This window comes from Balaenoptera borealis (assembly GCF_965194805.1).
Source record: "Balaenoptera borealis genome assembly, chromosome: 3".
Lineage (NCBI taxonomy): Eukaryota > Metazoa > Chordata > Mammalia > Artiodactyla > Balaenopteridae > Balaenoptera > Balaenoptera borealis.
Genome location: NC_138866.1, coordinates 14,367,264 through 14,383,949, shown reverse-complemented (window position 1 = coordinate 14,383,949; position 16,686 = coordinate 14,367,264). Strand labels below are relative to the sequence as shown.

General features: G+C 44.6%; 2 protein-coding genes and 1 long non-coding RNA gene across 7 annotated transcripts in view; 2 read left to right on the top strand and 1 right to left on the bottom strand.

Moving 5' to 3' along the window:
- LOC309624946 overlaps positions 1-16,686 on the top strand; it is a 436,224-nt gene that overhangs the window by 69,347 nt on the left and 350,191 nt on the right. The window lies entirely within an intron of this gene.
- The window catches only part of FOXN3 (forkhead box N3), a 407,081-nt gene that overhangs the window by 246,696 nt on the left and 143,699 nt on the right, over positions 1-16,686 (bottom strand). The gene's annotated exons all lie outside the window — the stretch shown is intronic.
- The window catches only part of LOC309624938 (uncharacterized protein), a 53,703-nt gene that overhangs the window by 4,798 nt on the left and 32,219 nt on the right, over positions 1-16,686 (top strand). For 2 of the 5 annotated variants that reach the window (XR_014242234.1, XR_014242235.1), the window contains exon 2: positions 616-2,103. Coding sequence is in view for 1 of the 5 variants with exons in the window: in XM_082383733.1 (XP_082239859.1) it covers positions 616-662; positions 5,908-6,125 (265 nt within the window). In the remaining 4 variants the exon portion in view is untranslated. Of the gene's footprint in view, positions 1-615; positions 2,104-5,907; positions 14,820-16,686 lie in introns of those variants that run through there. The other 3 variants (XR_014242233.1, XM_082383733.1, XR_014242232.1) reach the window with 3 other exon arrangements.

Sequence of the window (16,686 nt, the reverse complement as noted above, 5' to 3'; positions counted from 1 at the left end):
AATCATATTTATCATATTATCATATTTTAACATATTTTTTAATAACAAAAAATGTTAAAATAGTAAAATAGTGTTTCCCTCTGCGGGGTAGAGTTATGGGGTAATTTTTTTGCCTGCTTCTCTCATACTTGTCTATATTTTCCAAATTTTCTACAATGAGCACCCAACACATTTATAACGTTTGAATAATAAAAGGGGGGTTCCATTAGAGCAGCGGTTCTCAAACCCAAATGTGCATCAGAATCACCTGTAGGGCTTATGCAAACTCAGCTTGCTGGCCGCCACCCCCAGAGTGTCTGATTCCGTAGGTCTGAGCTGGGGCCTGAGAGTTTGCGTCTCTAAGAAGCTCCTAGGTGATGCTGCTGCTGGTCCAGGGACCACATTTTGGGACCCATTGAATTAGAAAGTAGTCAGTGAGACTGGAAAAAATGAATGCATGAGAGGCTGCAAAGGAAGAACCAAGAGAATCTATCCAATGACTGAATATGAGAAGACAAGAGATTATGTTCAAAGATAACTCCTTAATTGTTGGTTGACTAAGTCTCTTTGAGATAACATGTGAGAATGCTGTTCATAGTAGCCAAATAATTCCTCACTTCCTTCCCTCCTTTGCAGAAGGAAGAGACACCCAGGACCACAGCTGGAAGACCCTCCATCTCTTGGTGAGTTTCAAAGGCTCGTTCAAGCATCCTTTGGGCTTTCCAGTCATGCCCTCTTGGCGTTTTCCCCTTGTGCGTCCTTGGTGTTTACCTGACAGGTTCTGAAGGGTGGTGCCTGGGAAAAGGCTTATTAGAATTTCTCCAGCAGGGATTAGAGCCAGGAGGCTTATATGAAGAGGGAAGGAGGGCTGTGGAGTAAGGGGAAAGTACAGCTGAACCCGTGGAGGGACATTCATTAGCTCAGGTGCCCTAGCCAAAGCCGAGCCTATCAAGTCGCCTGCTGGAAGCAAAATGGAAAATATAGAACCTGTCAACTCCTCTTTGAGCATAAACAAAAGTGTGAGCTGATGATCCAGAATCCAGATTTAGTCAATTCATTCAGTCAAAAAGTACTTATTAAGCATCTAGCTATACCATGCCCAGTACTGTGTGGAGGGCACTGGGAAGGAACTGGGAGAAATAAAAGATGTGGCACTTGCCCTCAAGGATGTGGAAGATTCAGTGAGCATTTATGAAGCAACCACAAATAAACACACACAGAGAGCCTAATACCAAGACCAGAGCTGATATAGCTTAGTGGCCTGGGACTACGTTCGTATTCTCACTTCACCACATACTAACTGGGTAACCTTAATCAAGGTACTTAGCTTCTTTCTCTCTACCTAGTTTCCTCATCTTTATTTTTTTTTAATAAATTTATTTATTTATTTATTTGTTTGTTTTTGGCTGCGTTGGGTCACGGGCTTTCTCTAGTTGCTGCCAGCGGGGGCTACTCTTTGTTGTGGTGCGCGGGCTTCTCATTGTGGTGGCTTTTCTTGTTGCTGTGCACGGGCTCTAGGTGCACGGGCTTCAATACTTGTGGCTCGCGGGCTCTAGAGCGCAGGCTCAGTAGTTGTGGCGCACGGGCTTAGTTGCTCCACGGCATGTGGGATCTCCCCGGACCAGGGCTCGAACCCGTGTCCCCTGCATTGGCAGGCAGATTCTCAGCCACTGCGCCACCAGGGAAACCCCTAGTTTCCTCATCTTAAAAAAAAAGGGGGAAAGATGGAGGATACAGCAAGACCCACTTCGTAGGGTCGTGATAAAGATTAAATGAATGAATATCCGTAAAACACATGTAACGGTGCCCTGGCACTTAGAGCTATTTTTGTTAAGTAAATAAATCATAAGGAAAATAATGACATATTTGACTACAAAACAATTTAAACTTTGTGTGTAAGACCACAGGTCATAAAACAAGTTCAAAGACAAAAAAAAAAACAAGGAAGTATTTGTCATACATATGAAAAAGGGTTAATATTTTAAATCTATAACTCTTACAACTCAATGAGAAAATTATCACCCTAATGAGAAATGGGGCAAATTCACAAAAGGAGGAACACAAATGGCAATATACCCATGAAAAGATGCTCAACCTCAGTAAAAAAAAAAAAAAGCAAAGAAATCCCAGAAATGCCAATTCAGGCAATTGTGATTATCTCATTTCATGCATCAGATTGGCACAGACTTAAAAAGAATAACCACACCAATATTGGTGTGGGTATCGGAGGAACGTGACTTGGTATAACTATTTAAGAGGGCAGTCTGGTGAACTGAATTAAAACTTAAGCGAGCCTGGTCATTGACTCTAAATTTCCAGCTTCTACGAATTTATCCTAAGGAGTTGCCAAAGCAAGACAGTAAACTTCCCCACCAGAATGCCTACCCCCATGAGATAATAAGCCCCATAAAACCAGGATCCATACCTATTTTATTCAGCAGTGTACACAAGCAAAGTTACTCCAGTGTCTGACACACACAGAAGACACTCAGTCAATATGTATTGAGTGAAAGCACTGAAATATGCAACAGTGTTTTCAGGTGGATGTTTGTTGGGACATTGTTTTTTAAAATCGTGGTACCTTGGAAACTGCCAAAATAAGAGGCTAGAGGCACGTTATTAAATTATATGGGCCACAGTTACCCATGTTCCCTTTGTTCCCTTCTACTTGCATTTTCCAGTCGTTTTAAGTGAAGCTTTCCCTTTTCTGAATCACTTTCACATTCTCATACACTGTATGTGTGAAACAATTTGCAAACATTTCATAAAGTAAGAGTTTGGGGGAAAATAGATATGTTGGCAAAACTTCTCACCAAATTGAAGCATTTTGTGATCTTTTCAATCAGAAGGGACAAAATGATCCCTTTCTGAAAAGGCTGGTGCTCCAAGCTAACAAGAGAATTGCTAAGTATAACAAACGTTATACCCTGCATAATGGGGTCTATTGTCTGGTTGTGGGAAAGCTTTCAACTTATTGGTTTTGAGTATCAAACGTTTTCTACAAACTCTTATGTAGGTTCAAAGATGAGGGAAAATACTCTTGAAGTAAGAATTTGTGGGGAAGGGGGAACATTTACTCTCCGTTTCCGGATGGATCTTCTATGACAACTTATGCTTCTAAGGGACCAAATGTGGTTGCATCTTTTTGGTTGTTGTTTTTTTAAATCTGACAGAAAAATCTGTGCCCAACTGAGGCACACTCTGCATGGCCAGAACTACTCCTGCTTCTCCTGCCCTCCCAGGGATACTCCCTACAGTCAAAAGCTTGTCCTAAAGGAGGCTGCCCCTCTGAGTACTTGGATGCCATTTATCTGCAGTCAATTCTTATTATTCAGTCAAACACTGAATTAGCAAATATTGAACCACTGCTCCTAGAGGAAATCTAGGGTTAGGTTCCTGTGAGCCACTGGTCACAACATTTTCATTAACTGATCAATACATTACCTTATTTTCTCCGATTCCGTTTAAAGATACCTGATTTAATATATATTGTTGATTCATTAACATTGAACTCATGGCCACCAGCACTACAACTCATGTCTGAACAAAGCTTATCGAACACAGGAAAAGCTTGTCTTTTCTCCACATGGCAATCACAATCTTCTGGCACTTAGGAACACAAGATAGCACTTCAGCACTTGTGATTGGGTGCCATTGTAAACAGCAAAATCGCCAACAAAAAGCACACCAAAAAAGTGACACTAAAGAGACATTTAAAAGGATGCTTGTTTACAGTATGAAAGCTGAAACAAAAAGGCGGAGAGTTGCTTTGTCTCAGCTGGGAATGTGTGTGTTGGATTACTCATATTTGTTGCCACTCTGCACATGTCCACGAATGACCATGAAAGCACCACAAGTATTGATTTTATGATTACAAATAAATTTTAGCAAGTAGGAGAATTTGCAAATATGGAACCCGTGAAGAATGAAATCGATTGTATTTAATTGGCCACTTATTCAGTGCCAGTGAGTGTTCTAAGACTTTGCAAATATTCACTGTTTCAGCCTCACATTAACCATGTGAGGTAGATACTGTTATTATGGCCATCTTATAAATGAGGAGCCTGAGGCACAGAGAGGTTTAGCCACCTGCCCAAGGTCACACAGCTGGTAAGTGATGGGGCTGGGATTTGAACCCACACAGTTTGGCTCCAGAGTTTAGAGCCGTGTTCCTACCAAGGGAAGCTTCAGGTCAATCCAGAGCATTTGGTTTTATCTTAAAGAACCTCTTAGAGGTCAAGGATGTAAAAGGCCAGAAGCAGTGGGGGTCAAGAAAGGAAAAATTGTGACCAGGAGGTAGAAGGAAAAAAGGGACTTTTAAGCTGAATGAAAAGGGACTACTTTCAAAAAGACAAAGTTCAGCTTCTATTTCATAATCAACATGGTATGGTGTACCTTTGTAATAAAAAATAAATCAACTAGCTCCTGAGTGTCAAACTGACTAAGAGCCTTGAGAGGCAAGGACCCCGTCTTACACTTCTCTTCTGCTCATAGCATGTGGAATTAGTGGTAATCAAAAAACTCAATCACTTAACAGGAAAAAAAAATGCTCTTTTTTATTCCTCTCTCAAACTGGTATCTAATAACTCTACAGATCAGTGAAAGAAAAGTAGAATCATCAACCTTTTCCTCCTCCAACGTTTTTAAGAGCATTTATTGTTTTCCCCTCTTCAGCAAGTACACCAAGTACCACAGTCTCATGGGTCTCGGTGACTATGTCTGCCAAAGTCTTAACCGTGCCAAGAAATAACTTCTCTCATTTTACTTTTTCGGAGGGATGTGAAAGAAAACAATCAATTCTTCTCCTTCAGATTGTCTTTTTAAAACAAAGTAAAAGCTCCGAATTTGGTGAACTCTCTGGGAAACATTACATAGATTAAAAATATTATCAACGTATTTCCCTGCTGTACAAAGTTCTTTTATGAAGATAAGCAAGTTAATTTGTTACAACAGCCAAACCTGAAGTCCCTTCTCCTCTACTGGGTAGTGCAATTCACCCAACACTTTCAGTTTTTAAACCCTGACTCCTTCCAAAAATAGCATCTCTTGTGCCTTCAATATTGTGATTCAGATGCAAGCAAAACGTGCCCATAAAGCGTGAGGCATGAGTGCCTGTGAGTGCCCCATCACTAAGGGGTGGAGGCTGGGAAGGAAGTGGCTAACTGGATTGCTGTCTTTCTGTGGGTGCGATCGACAGCACCTCATTTCTCTGTACTCAAAGACATGTGACTGTGGCTCCAAAGATTTGGCCCCTAAACAACCAGGCATTTCTTCTAGAGAGGAGTACTGAGCATCTTTCCTCCTTACCTCGGGGCCAGCTGTCTGACAATATGGATCCCAGAAGGGGGTGCTGCCCACATTGGTGATGGCAGCCATTAGTGCCTGTTGCTCACAGCTAATGTCAAAGAGACCTCAGCACGGGGGTGCAGGCGGTTGGCTGAGACTCCCCGGGCAAGCATCCATGCACCAGCAGCGCCACAGAGGCGACCCGAGGGCCAAGGTGGGCATGCCACAGAGTCCTGGACTTCCAGATGGAGTCCAGTCCCAGAGAGTGGACGTCAGAGCTCTCCGGAGGCTGCCCAGGCCAAGTTCAAAGGGAGGGATGAGCGTCATGACATCCGTTCCAAAGCAATCCCACCTGCTATTGGCATGCCCAGGCTCATCTCCCCCTCATACCAGCCCCCAAGGCAAGTCTCCAAGGGCACAGTAAGGAGGCAGCTGCAACCATTTGCTTTCTCTTAATGATCTGAACTGGGAAGACGTAGAGATGGGGAAGAAGTAATGGCCATTCCCAGTGATGTGGACCCTCCAGTTGGCTGGGCTCCTGCAAGGTCGTCTTGTCGATCTCTTTGTAGGAAAAACGTGGTTCTCTTTGGCCTTGGGAATCTGGCCGGGCAGCTTTGCTGGAATAAGTGTCTCCATCCACAGACACCCGCCCCACACGGGTGCTGAGGACTGGAACTGATGCAGACCTACTCGGGGACAGCCGGCTCCCTCCGAACTCCAGCGACGTCTCCTTGCCTGCAACGCCTGCCGCCATGGGACGGCCCGGCTCAGCCGCTCAACGAGGACTCCCTCGCTTGCTGCTGTGGAAGAACCTGAATATCAAACCATGCACCAAGGGGGTCCTACACAGGAGTTGCTAGAAAAAAAAGCTCACTCCATCTACTTCATTCTTGCTGGCAGACGCAACTAAAAGATCATTTTTAACCCCCGAAAAACTCATTTAAACTTGGGGTGCAAAAGGCATCTGAAATGTGAGAGTCCCTGGGCCGGCACAGGAGGAGAAGGAGAAGGTTTCAAGGAAACACAAAAGCAACGCAGACCTAAATGGGTGAGCAGGCTGCCTGACGACAGGCAGCCAACTGCCAAACTGTCATTTTGCTCCGCGGCTGAACAGAAGGCTGGAGTAATGACAACCACAAAACTCATTTAAAGTCTGAAAAGGTGACTAATGAGCTCATTCATGCTGCCTATAAATTATTCACTACAACACTGATCCCACTCAAGACAAACAGTAAAGTAAACTTTAAACACAGACACCGCTGGCCTCCAAAGGAGAACGAGTTATGTCTGTAAAACTTTTCACAATGAGGGATACTTGTCTCTCCCTCCGTCCATTGTCACATTCATTCTTCTGTTTACGTTTTTTACTGCCTTTAATCAAGTTTAAGCAGACACAGCTGCTAGACATTTATTTCTCTGTTGAGTTTTTTCCATTAGTTATTACGAGCAATCATGATGCTCTAAAAATAGCAGCAAATTATATTCTCTCGAAATTGAAGGCTGACCTTAAAATGAAGCCCAGGTCTTCGGAAATAATATTCATATGCACATGTTGGGTGAGTGACAGCCCTGCACAAAGGCGAAACAAAAGTGCATTTTCCACTCTTTGAGAGGTTTGCAACTCGCTTCCAAATTTCCTTAGGTTCTAGTGGAAACCGGTTGCTTTAACATCTAACAAGACAGAACCTGCTTCCAATGGTCATGTTTTGGTTGAGATTTTCATGAAAACTCACCATCTTAACAGAATGAAAGGGGAAATGTCTCATTTAGGCTGTTCAGCACAGATAAACCCAGCCGCAGGTTTGTTGGAAACCCACCACATTGCTGCAGACTGCTTTCAGTTTCCTGTTTAATATTAAATAAAGAATTTTAGCTCTTCTGTTTTTACAAACTGTGCTGTTTGCAACTACTGTCGCCACTGAAAGCATTGTGACTGTGGAGAAGTAGTCCTATGTTTTTCAAACCTTTTTTAAATCTTAGTATCTATTTCCAAGACGTAGTAAGAGTTAAAGAGTTAAAAATAGTCCTCAAGTAAGTACTTACATTAGTTCTTGGTCAGATCGCTGAACATTATGTATTTTTAAACTGCTTTGAATACTTTGAACAGGAGCCACAGAAAAGCCACAGAAAACACTCATAGTCAAATACCGCCAGATGGAGGTTCTGAATAACCAAAAGTGAAAGCAGAAAGGTCTGAGGCTGAGTCGTGCCCTGTACACACCTCAAGATTACAGGGAAAAAATGAATGATTCCCCGGCCTTGGGCAGGGGAACCCTGCATATAACGTATGAGAAATAACACATGGAGGGCCAATTCAGACCAGGGCTTGAACTTCAACGTGAGACCGGGCCAAGCTCTATCTCCATTTAAGGAAAATCTTTCACATTGTTTTCAGTTTCTTGCACATGAACTAAAGACTTGTCCAGCCATTTCTGTTGTCTGAAATGCAATGCAAGTTTTTCTTTTAAAAGAAAGAGGAGTCCTGCAATATTTATAGCAAAGTACTTTGCCACCTACCGACAGCAATCTGGTGGTTCTTCACGTGTTTGCATGTTTTTTACCCAAGTTTCTGTATCCAGTAAGAAGCCATTCTTTCGGTCCTCTGTGCAAAAGAGTTCTTGCAGATTTGTTGCTGTTGTTGTTTGAATCAAACACGTAAAAACCCAATTGCATCCAAAGAAATTGAGACGTCTAAAATGGCATCCCGTTGAAGTCTCAGCTTCTCTACCACTCTTCGGAGACTAACTAGATTTCTGTCACCTCTCTGTGGAAGGGTGGGGACAAAATATTGCTTTGAAACCGAGCCACAGGGGGCTCTTCCCTAGTACCATGTCTGACAGGCAGAGTTTGCCTCTTCCTTCATTGGTGGGAAACCTGGCTTGTCCAGAGACCACCCTAACACCACCTTACTCCTAACTGTCCTGAGGAGGACCAAAGGGAATGTCAATTTTGCCTGAGGCTGTTCAAGGCACCTAAATAACAAAAGCCAAAACAATGAACACCAAGTACCCAATTACTGCAATCCAAAAAATTATACAGCATACAAAACAACAAAAGCTCTCCAGTGTTCCCTACGTGCCAGGCACCACGCCAAGAGCTTTACCTGCATTATTTATTTTATCCTTCCATTATCCTTCCCAGGTAGGGGCTGTCATCCTCTTTTACAGATGAGGACACTGAGGCTTAAAGAAGTTAAGTTATGGGGCTTCCCTGGTGGCGCAGTGGTTGAGAATCTGCCTGCTAATGCAGGGGACACGGGTTCGAGCCCTGGTCTGGGAAGATCCCACATGCCGCGGAGCAGCTGGGCCCGTGAGCCACAACTGCTGAGCCTGCGCGTCTGGAGCCTGTGCTCAGCAACAGGAGAGGCCGCGATAGTGAGAGGCCCGCGCACCGCGATGAAGAGTGGCCCCCGCTTGCCGCAACTAGAGAAAGCCCTCGCACAGAAACGAAGACCCAACACAGCCATAAATAAATAAATAAATAAAGTAGCTATTAAAAAAAAAAAAAGAAGTTAAGTTATGGGAGCTCCCTGGTGGCCTAGTGGTTAGGATTCCAGGCTTCCACTGCCATGACCGGGGTTCAGTCTCTGGTCGGGGAACTGAGATCCCACAAGCTGCGTGGCATGGCAAAAATAAAATACAATAAAAGTTGTTTGCTGGTGGTCAGTAATTGGCACTAAGAGGTGAAATGAAAAGTTAAGACCCCAAGTCTCTTCGGTCTGCAGAGCCCATCCTCTTAAGCACCGCACTCTCCTATCTATTTATACTATCCAAGATCTCATTTCCAAGATCACAGAATGTAACTTGCTGCTTGCAGCCTACCTCTTGGGCTTCTTCGTCGGAGGTTTTTGGGTTTCTTTGATTTGGTTCTTGCGTAGCATCTTTCAAATGGACCACTAAACATCACACACCCTTTCTACTTCTGCAGGCTCAGCTCTTGATGCTCACGTAGAAATGAACATCATTCAATGAATGACAAATGTATCTACAAAATGCCGTAAGACGCAGGGTAATGGTCACATACCAGCACTGAGCTCCTGCCTGAATTATAAAACACAAAGATTTTTGGAACAACAAAAAAAAAACCTCATGACAGTTGACAACTCCAGAGGCCAGGCCTGAAACTCCAAGCCTGTCCCTACCTCCCATCTGGATGGACCCGCAGAAGGAACAAGCAGCTATGAAGGTGCCCATGAGGCAACTCATAAAACAATCTACTCTCTCTCCAGTCCTCATCGTCTCCTCCCCCAATCCAACAAATGACCTACCACCACAGGGATAAAGATCTTATGGCTTCACTTCAGGCTAATGCTTCCAAGGCACAGACATTTGACTAGCAACCATTTTCGAATTATTTCTCTTTCGCTTTGCACACAAAGTTAGGTGGGTAATTGTCTGCCGGTTTAGAAACACCACCGACCACCACACCAGAACGAATTTCCAAAAGCTATATTGCAGGGAATTAGGTTAAGGCACAGATCAACCTTTGCCAACTCTACACATATGTTCAAAAATGAGCCAACCACAATAAAAATATACTGACTGTACTACTAATCAGATTAACTTTTCCCCGTAGATCCTGGACATGAGGGTAAAACTCTCCGACTGAGGCAGCCCTGGGCCCTACAGGTCCTCAGAGTCTACACACAGCTCTGTGCACTGGGAATGGAGGAAACAGGCCCCCATAGCTCACTGCCATCTCCAGCACCCATGCCACCCTCACGTCCACGGCACTCCCAATTGGATTTTGGTACCAAGGCCCAGGAGTTCATTCCCTCAGGAACCACCCTCAGATGCTTCCTTGAAAGCTTTCCTGGTGCCACTACTGGGATCTCATATCCAGACTGGCCAAAGGCTCCATAAAAAGTGGATGAAGTAGAAAGCTGAGGTCTGTGGTTTCATTCTCGAGAAACCCTCAACTAACCACAGGGATCTGATTCCACTGCCATTTAGAGTCACTCTCTGGCTTCTGGCAACACCAGCTCCCTCTGAATCCAAATTAAACCTCTCTCAGCTTCTTTGTGATACCAGCTTCCTAGCAGAGCCTCCAATGGTTATGGTAAGAAAAATAAGCCGGGCCCAGACCTTCCCGGAGCTCCTGTGAACGAACATCCAAGATACGTTTGCTGCGAACAAAATATGCTTTACTAAGTCAAAGCAGGCTTTCCATGCTGTTTTCCGGGGCTCCTCCCTCACATCCTCCACTGCTCATTTTTCTAGATCAAAATCTGCAACTTACGGGTAGGAGGAAAGTTACTAAGGCTGACTGCCCTGACTTATCGAAATAGAGCTATTTGTTTCCTAATTACACTCTTAGCTCTACAGCACTGGCCAAAAAAGGTTTGTTCATTCATTACAAAAACCAATTAATAAAAATAAAATCATAAAGCTTACCCTTAGGAAGGACTTCACTCATGGATTCGGACAAGCCCCCAATTTAATGGGACAACTGAGGCCCGGAGAAGTGAAGTGACTTAGGGCCACATGTCAGAACGCACACTGGTAGTTTCCTCTCCGGTGTCTATTCTTCTCAACAGCACCCAATTCCCCAGCCTGGTGGTTTGGGGCAGGATTGATCCCATCATCAGCTCCAGGGGCAGTGGACTGGTGTGGAAAAACAGGCAGGTCCAGCCAGGACTCAGTGGATGGGCCAACACATTTCCTGTCTTGTTTGGACACTGAGCTGGATTTTCTGTCATTTGTAACCCAAAGCATCCCAACACATCCCCCATGCAGAGTTAGTGGCAGATGTCACTTCTTGACTCCCTGTCCACGGATGTTTCTGCTGGGGTAAAGTCTTTAACATTACAAAATACAGAAAACTAATCTAAAAAAAAAAAAATACAAATGGGGGACTTCCCTGGCAGTCCAGTGGTTAAGACTCTGCACTTCCGATGTAGGGCACATAGGTTCGATCCCTGGTAAGAGAACTAAGATTCCACATGCTGCAGAGGGCAGCCAAAAAAAATAAAAATAAAAAAAAATACAAATGAACTTATTTACAAAACAGAAATAGACCCACAGGCAAAAAACCCCCAAACATAGTTACCAAAGTGGAAAGGAAGGGAGGGGAGGGATAAATTAGGAGTTCGGGATTAACGTATACACACTACTATATATAAAGTAGATAACCAACAAGGACCTACTGTATAGCACAGGAAACTATACTCAATATACTTATACCTTATAGGTAATAACCTATAAGGGAAAAGAACCTGAAAAAGAATATATATACGTGTGTATGTTTATGAATATATATGTATAACTGAGTCACTGTGCTGTACATCTGAAACTAACACAACATTGTAAATCAACTATGCATCAATAAAAAAAAATAGAGAAAACAGTATTTTGACAAATTTAGTGGCTGGACTTGATAGGAATAAAAAGATTTGGGAGAAAAATGAAATTAAACATTATCGATGAGCACTTTAAAAGTATGGCTGAATGTATAAATTTGGCCATATTAATAGAGCATTACTGATGAAGGGAGAATTCATGAATGGAGATCAACTGGAAAGAATTCATGGCTAGAGGGAAGGCCAGCTCCACCTAGAATTTGGTACAAACCATGACTCCCACTCAGGTCTCAAGAGTTTGACCCTAAGCTGAGCCCATACCAACCTCCCTGAGGGACAATATCTGAACTTTATATCCCCAAATGCCCAGTTCCAGATGGAGTGCTGACAGGAAGGTGATGATGGTCACAGTGAAACGGAGCAGGACCCTGTGATCCTCACCCCCCATGTCCTCAGCCTGCGTTTTATCTGTGGAAAAACTTTAGCCAAAGAATAAGTTTAATCAGAGAAGTGAGAAAATGCAGAAACAAAGGAAAACAGTCAAAGGAGACCAAATAATAATAGTTTAGTCATTAAGCATAGTCAAGGACCTTTAGTTCCTCCTCGAGGGCTCTAGATCATATTCTGAGCTGTATCCCGTGAGCTGTCTTATAGATACTGAGATCCCCACCAGGTGGAAGAAGTTACCTACATGATGACCAGACTGCCGCCATGACATCAGCTGCCACAATTCTGAGAACTGGCCTCAAAGAAATGTGAACAAACCGACCCTGGAACAGAAGATTAACTGTAGCTAAAACAATCAAGATGACGCTGGTCAGACCACAGATGACCAATTTCAAGATGACGGTCAGAGCTGACTGTGCTGTTTCTGCATGTAGTGCCCTCCCTCTGTCTGTAAAAGTTCTTGACCCCTGATTGTCAGGGAGGGGGAGTTGGCCTTTGGACAGGTGTTGGCCCTCCCCCTCCCCACTCCCGCCTCCAGCCCCCGGTTGCCGGCATCCAAAATAAAGCAAACTTTCCTTTCCACCAACTTGGCCTCTTTATTGGCTTTTGAGCGGCGAGTAGCCGGACCCCAGTTTCAGTTACAATAGTGGCTTAGTTTATTGTGTAGTCGCTACATGAAGACACTGAGCTGTGTGTTACCACTTTGTCATCGAAGGCTCCCAACGATCAACGTGAAGTAGGCTGATCAAAGTAGACAGTCAACAAATGATACTGAATGAATGACTTGCACAAATGTAACTAAATTAAGATTCTATTTAGTGTCAATGAGAATTCATTTTTAGTAAATCTAAAACTATAAAATTAAAAAGATGAGTGTCAGTAAATATGATAAAATATGATCTAGTTAACATTTATTGAGTACTCACAGGAAAATTTACCATAAATACTGAAGCTTAAACCTCAACACCCCTCACTCACACAGGCCCCTTCAGAGGCCCAGGTAAGGACCCCAGAAATGTGTCTAATAGGCATCTTTTATATTTAAGATTAGACACTGCATACAAGAATTTTAAATGCCCTGAAACCTCATAGCTCACACATTGAAAGAAACTTGAAAGAGCTTTCCCCAAGTTTGACAATAATCCTAAAAATTTATCTGACATTACCGACAACCAGTTGTAAAGCTAAAAAACTTTCTTTCTAAACTATCAATTGTAAAAAACAAATCCCAACCAACCATGCTATAGGAATGGGTGAATTATCTTGCTATTCACTGGAGAGAAAATGGCATTCCAAAATCATTATCATATGAAGAAATGATCAAAGAGTACACAGCCCAAAAGCTGTAGGAAGAAAAGTAACATAGACATATGTTAAACAGCTGATCAATAATAATATTATGTTATTTTGTTTTGACTTCATGATGTTTAGGATGTCAGCTTTTTAATCATACACTTTTTTGTGTTTTCTTTTATCATTTGAAATAAATGCTTACTTACACCTGGTTCCATATTTGTAATTTTACATTCTTTTCTTAAAGAGTTCCCTCCTACCCCAAATTGAATAGGCTTCAGGCCATACACAGCCCGCATCTTCCCCATGTGCGCCTACTGTGTGCCAGGCTCATAGCTTCTCATGGACCATCTCCTCTGTTGGCCAACAGCTCTTTGGGGAAGGTATGATAATCTTTATTTTACAAGAGATCTTGGCTTCAAGCTGGTTAAAATGACCTGCCAAAGGTTACTCAGCTAAGAGGTGGCAGAGCCGAGAGTGAACCCAGCAGTCTGATCCAGCAAGCTCCAAGCCAGGGCGCCATCCTGACTCACCAGGTCTGCTTCTTGGCCTGCCCACCCCCACTAAGGCAAGAAAGGAGAGGGCCACCCCATCCTCTGATCGAGGTGTGCTTTCCTGGCCTCTGGCTGCTGCAGCAGCTTCCTAGTAGGGCTTGAGGGAAAGGGAGCACCTCAGACCCACGCAGCAGAGAGAGCCCTGCTTCAGTTCCCCGCAGAGCTGTGGGTTCAACCCTTGTTAATGAGCAACAGTGGGACTCCGGGTCACCTTTCAGCTACACCCTCTTGATCGGTGACCAGCCCTTTCCTTTGATGTTATTTATGGTTCAGGTGATGGTGATTAAGCTGCAGCAAAACAGATATGGCGAGAGTAGGTCCAGGTGTAGGTCCAAGTAGGACGAAGCCTGGTTGAGGTCTGAATACTGACAGACGACCGCTTTAGGGAGGGGACGGGGAGAGGACTGGACACTGGTCCAGCTGCAGAAAAGGCAGCCCTGAATGAAGTGTGAGAGCACAGCTGAAGCTCCAGCTCTCCTTCCGCTCCAACCAGGCCCCCTGCCCAGGGTCTCCGCCCAGCCTGGGCCGTCCCTTCCCCTCAGTTCAAAACAGCAACTGCACCCTCCCGTCTCTCCCCTGAGGCCTCTTCCTCAGCTAGCCGAAGCCTCTGCACACAGGACTGGACCTGCTATTTCTTGGTACCACTCATTTAATGTTAAAAATGATGACACTGCAAGGCGGTGTGTGATTACCTTCTCCAAGGAGTGAGCTGGGGAGCCAGGAGGAGCCCACGGAACCCGTGCAAGTAGGCTAGGCCTTTGATTTTGCCCTTAACCTAGTGTCACTGCTCATTTCCAGCGCTCTCAGTCACCCTCCGGGTCTCAGCTCTGTCCTACACATCCCACCAGCTGGAACACAAAAAACTTTCCTGTGCTAGATGGGATATGGATACACAAAGTCCCAAAGGGAGAGAACACCCAATCCCCAGTCTGCAGGGCGGGCTGCGTTCACGTATCTAGAGAACTAAGTGTCCTCCTGAAAGGGAGGGAGGGGTGGGAGTGGGGTGGGAGGGTCAGGGTACTGGGGGCCCTTACGGATTCCACAGAGGTGGACCTTTCTCTAAGACCAGCCCAGTGCGCTGGCAGCATTAACCCTGGCCTTGAGGTTGCGGCCTCGGCAGCAATGGCATCTGGCTACACAGCGGGCTGTGAGCAATTGATCTTGCAGTCGCACTCATTCAAATCACTGAGATCATCCAAGCCTTCCCTTCCTGATTCCCAAGCTCACCAAACCACTTCTAGGCAGTGATTATTTCTCACTTCGAATTAACGCACAGGCGTCCTGATTTGCCACACCTGTCCCGTGAGCTTAGTGAACAGGCGCGCCCTTGGGAAACAGGTTTGCTGCTTGGGCTGAAGTCGGTTCATGGAGGTGAGGGCACACAGCTGGAGCTCTCCTTCACCTCACCCGACACTGCTGTCGGCCATCACCACCCACCGTCATTATGTCTGAGAAGCCAAGTAGACAGAGTCCTGCCCAGCAGACAGTAAACATTAGAAATCTTTGCTGAGCAAGGGATGGAATGAGGGGTTGATCGATCTGTTCTAGGAAGCGATGGATCCATTAGAAGGTATACACTCACGCTTTTTACTGCCACGACATCCATTTAAAAGACAGGCGGCAGGAGGGGCAAGCACATAGGCTATGCAGCCCTAGGAAGCTTGTGGGCGTGGCCAAGTCATTTGACTTCTTGGTGCCTTACTGCCTTCACCTGTAAAATGGGTGTATAAAACTTCCCTCATAGGGCTGCAAGGAGGATCAAATAAAGGCACATTTGTAAAGCACCTACAGGGATGCATGGCACAGGGTAAATGCTAGACAAGTGTTTACTATTATTATGTAAAATATAGAGAATTAGAATGAGAGTTAAGAGCCAACTTTAAGAATTATTCGCTCATTATTTACATTAACTGTGCCTAATACCGGTACATTTTCTCCCAAGCAGAATGATTAAGTCTTTTCTTCTTTTCTCTCTTTATAGTTTAAGGTATCAAGAAAGCATTGAAATTCTTTCCTGGAATTAATTAGGATTTCTCAATGTTTTCTACAACTCCCCAAAGATGTGCTGAAAAACTTTTCTAATCTTGGTCCTAGATCCCGTGCTGTCTCTGCTGAAAGAAAAACAGCACTCCCTCTCGTAACAGCAGAACTGGAATAAACTTTCCTGACCTTAATGACAAAATTCTCCAATCCCAGCCCAGTTTGTAGGACACTGTCCTTGGAGAATGCACGTTCCTAGGCGGGAGTGTTGCGGGTAAGCTGAACACATGGACGGCTAGTTTTTAAGTCATTTTCTTTGCAAACCCACCTGTTCCTCTCAGGGGACAGGTATCAGCCATCTCTAGTGACACTTCCGCACGAGGTACCGTTGCCTCGATGCAAATGGATCACATCACTCCCAGCCCTCTGCCGCTGATAAAAACTGCTCGTTGCTGTGGATAATGAGGCAAACAGGGAGCTCATTGCAACAATTTGTGGTAATTAGGCCCTTCCTGGGGTCCACATTCTGATGGGAGAAATGGATGGTAGACATAGACTGTGGGCAGGATGGAACATTCTGGCTGTGCAGGCAGACGATGCAACTATGCCCCTCAGTAGCGGAAAACACCCCCCCAGGCTGATTAGTTCTGGGGTTCATGTGCCCTGAATTCTCCAGAGTCTCCCCAACGTCTCCCTTGAGGACACGCCCATGTTCATGGGATGACTGGCCGTCTACTGCTTGTTAGGTACAGTCTATGGCTTGAACATACAGTTCTCAGTTTTATCCTAACTGGCCAGCCTTCCCAGCCACGGACATAACTTACACATCAGCCTTTACCCAACTTCAGA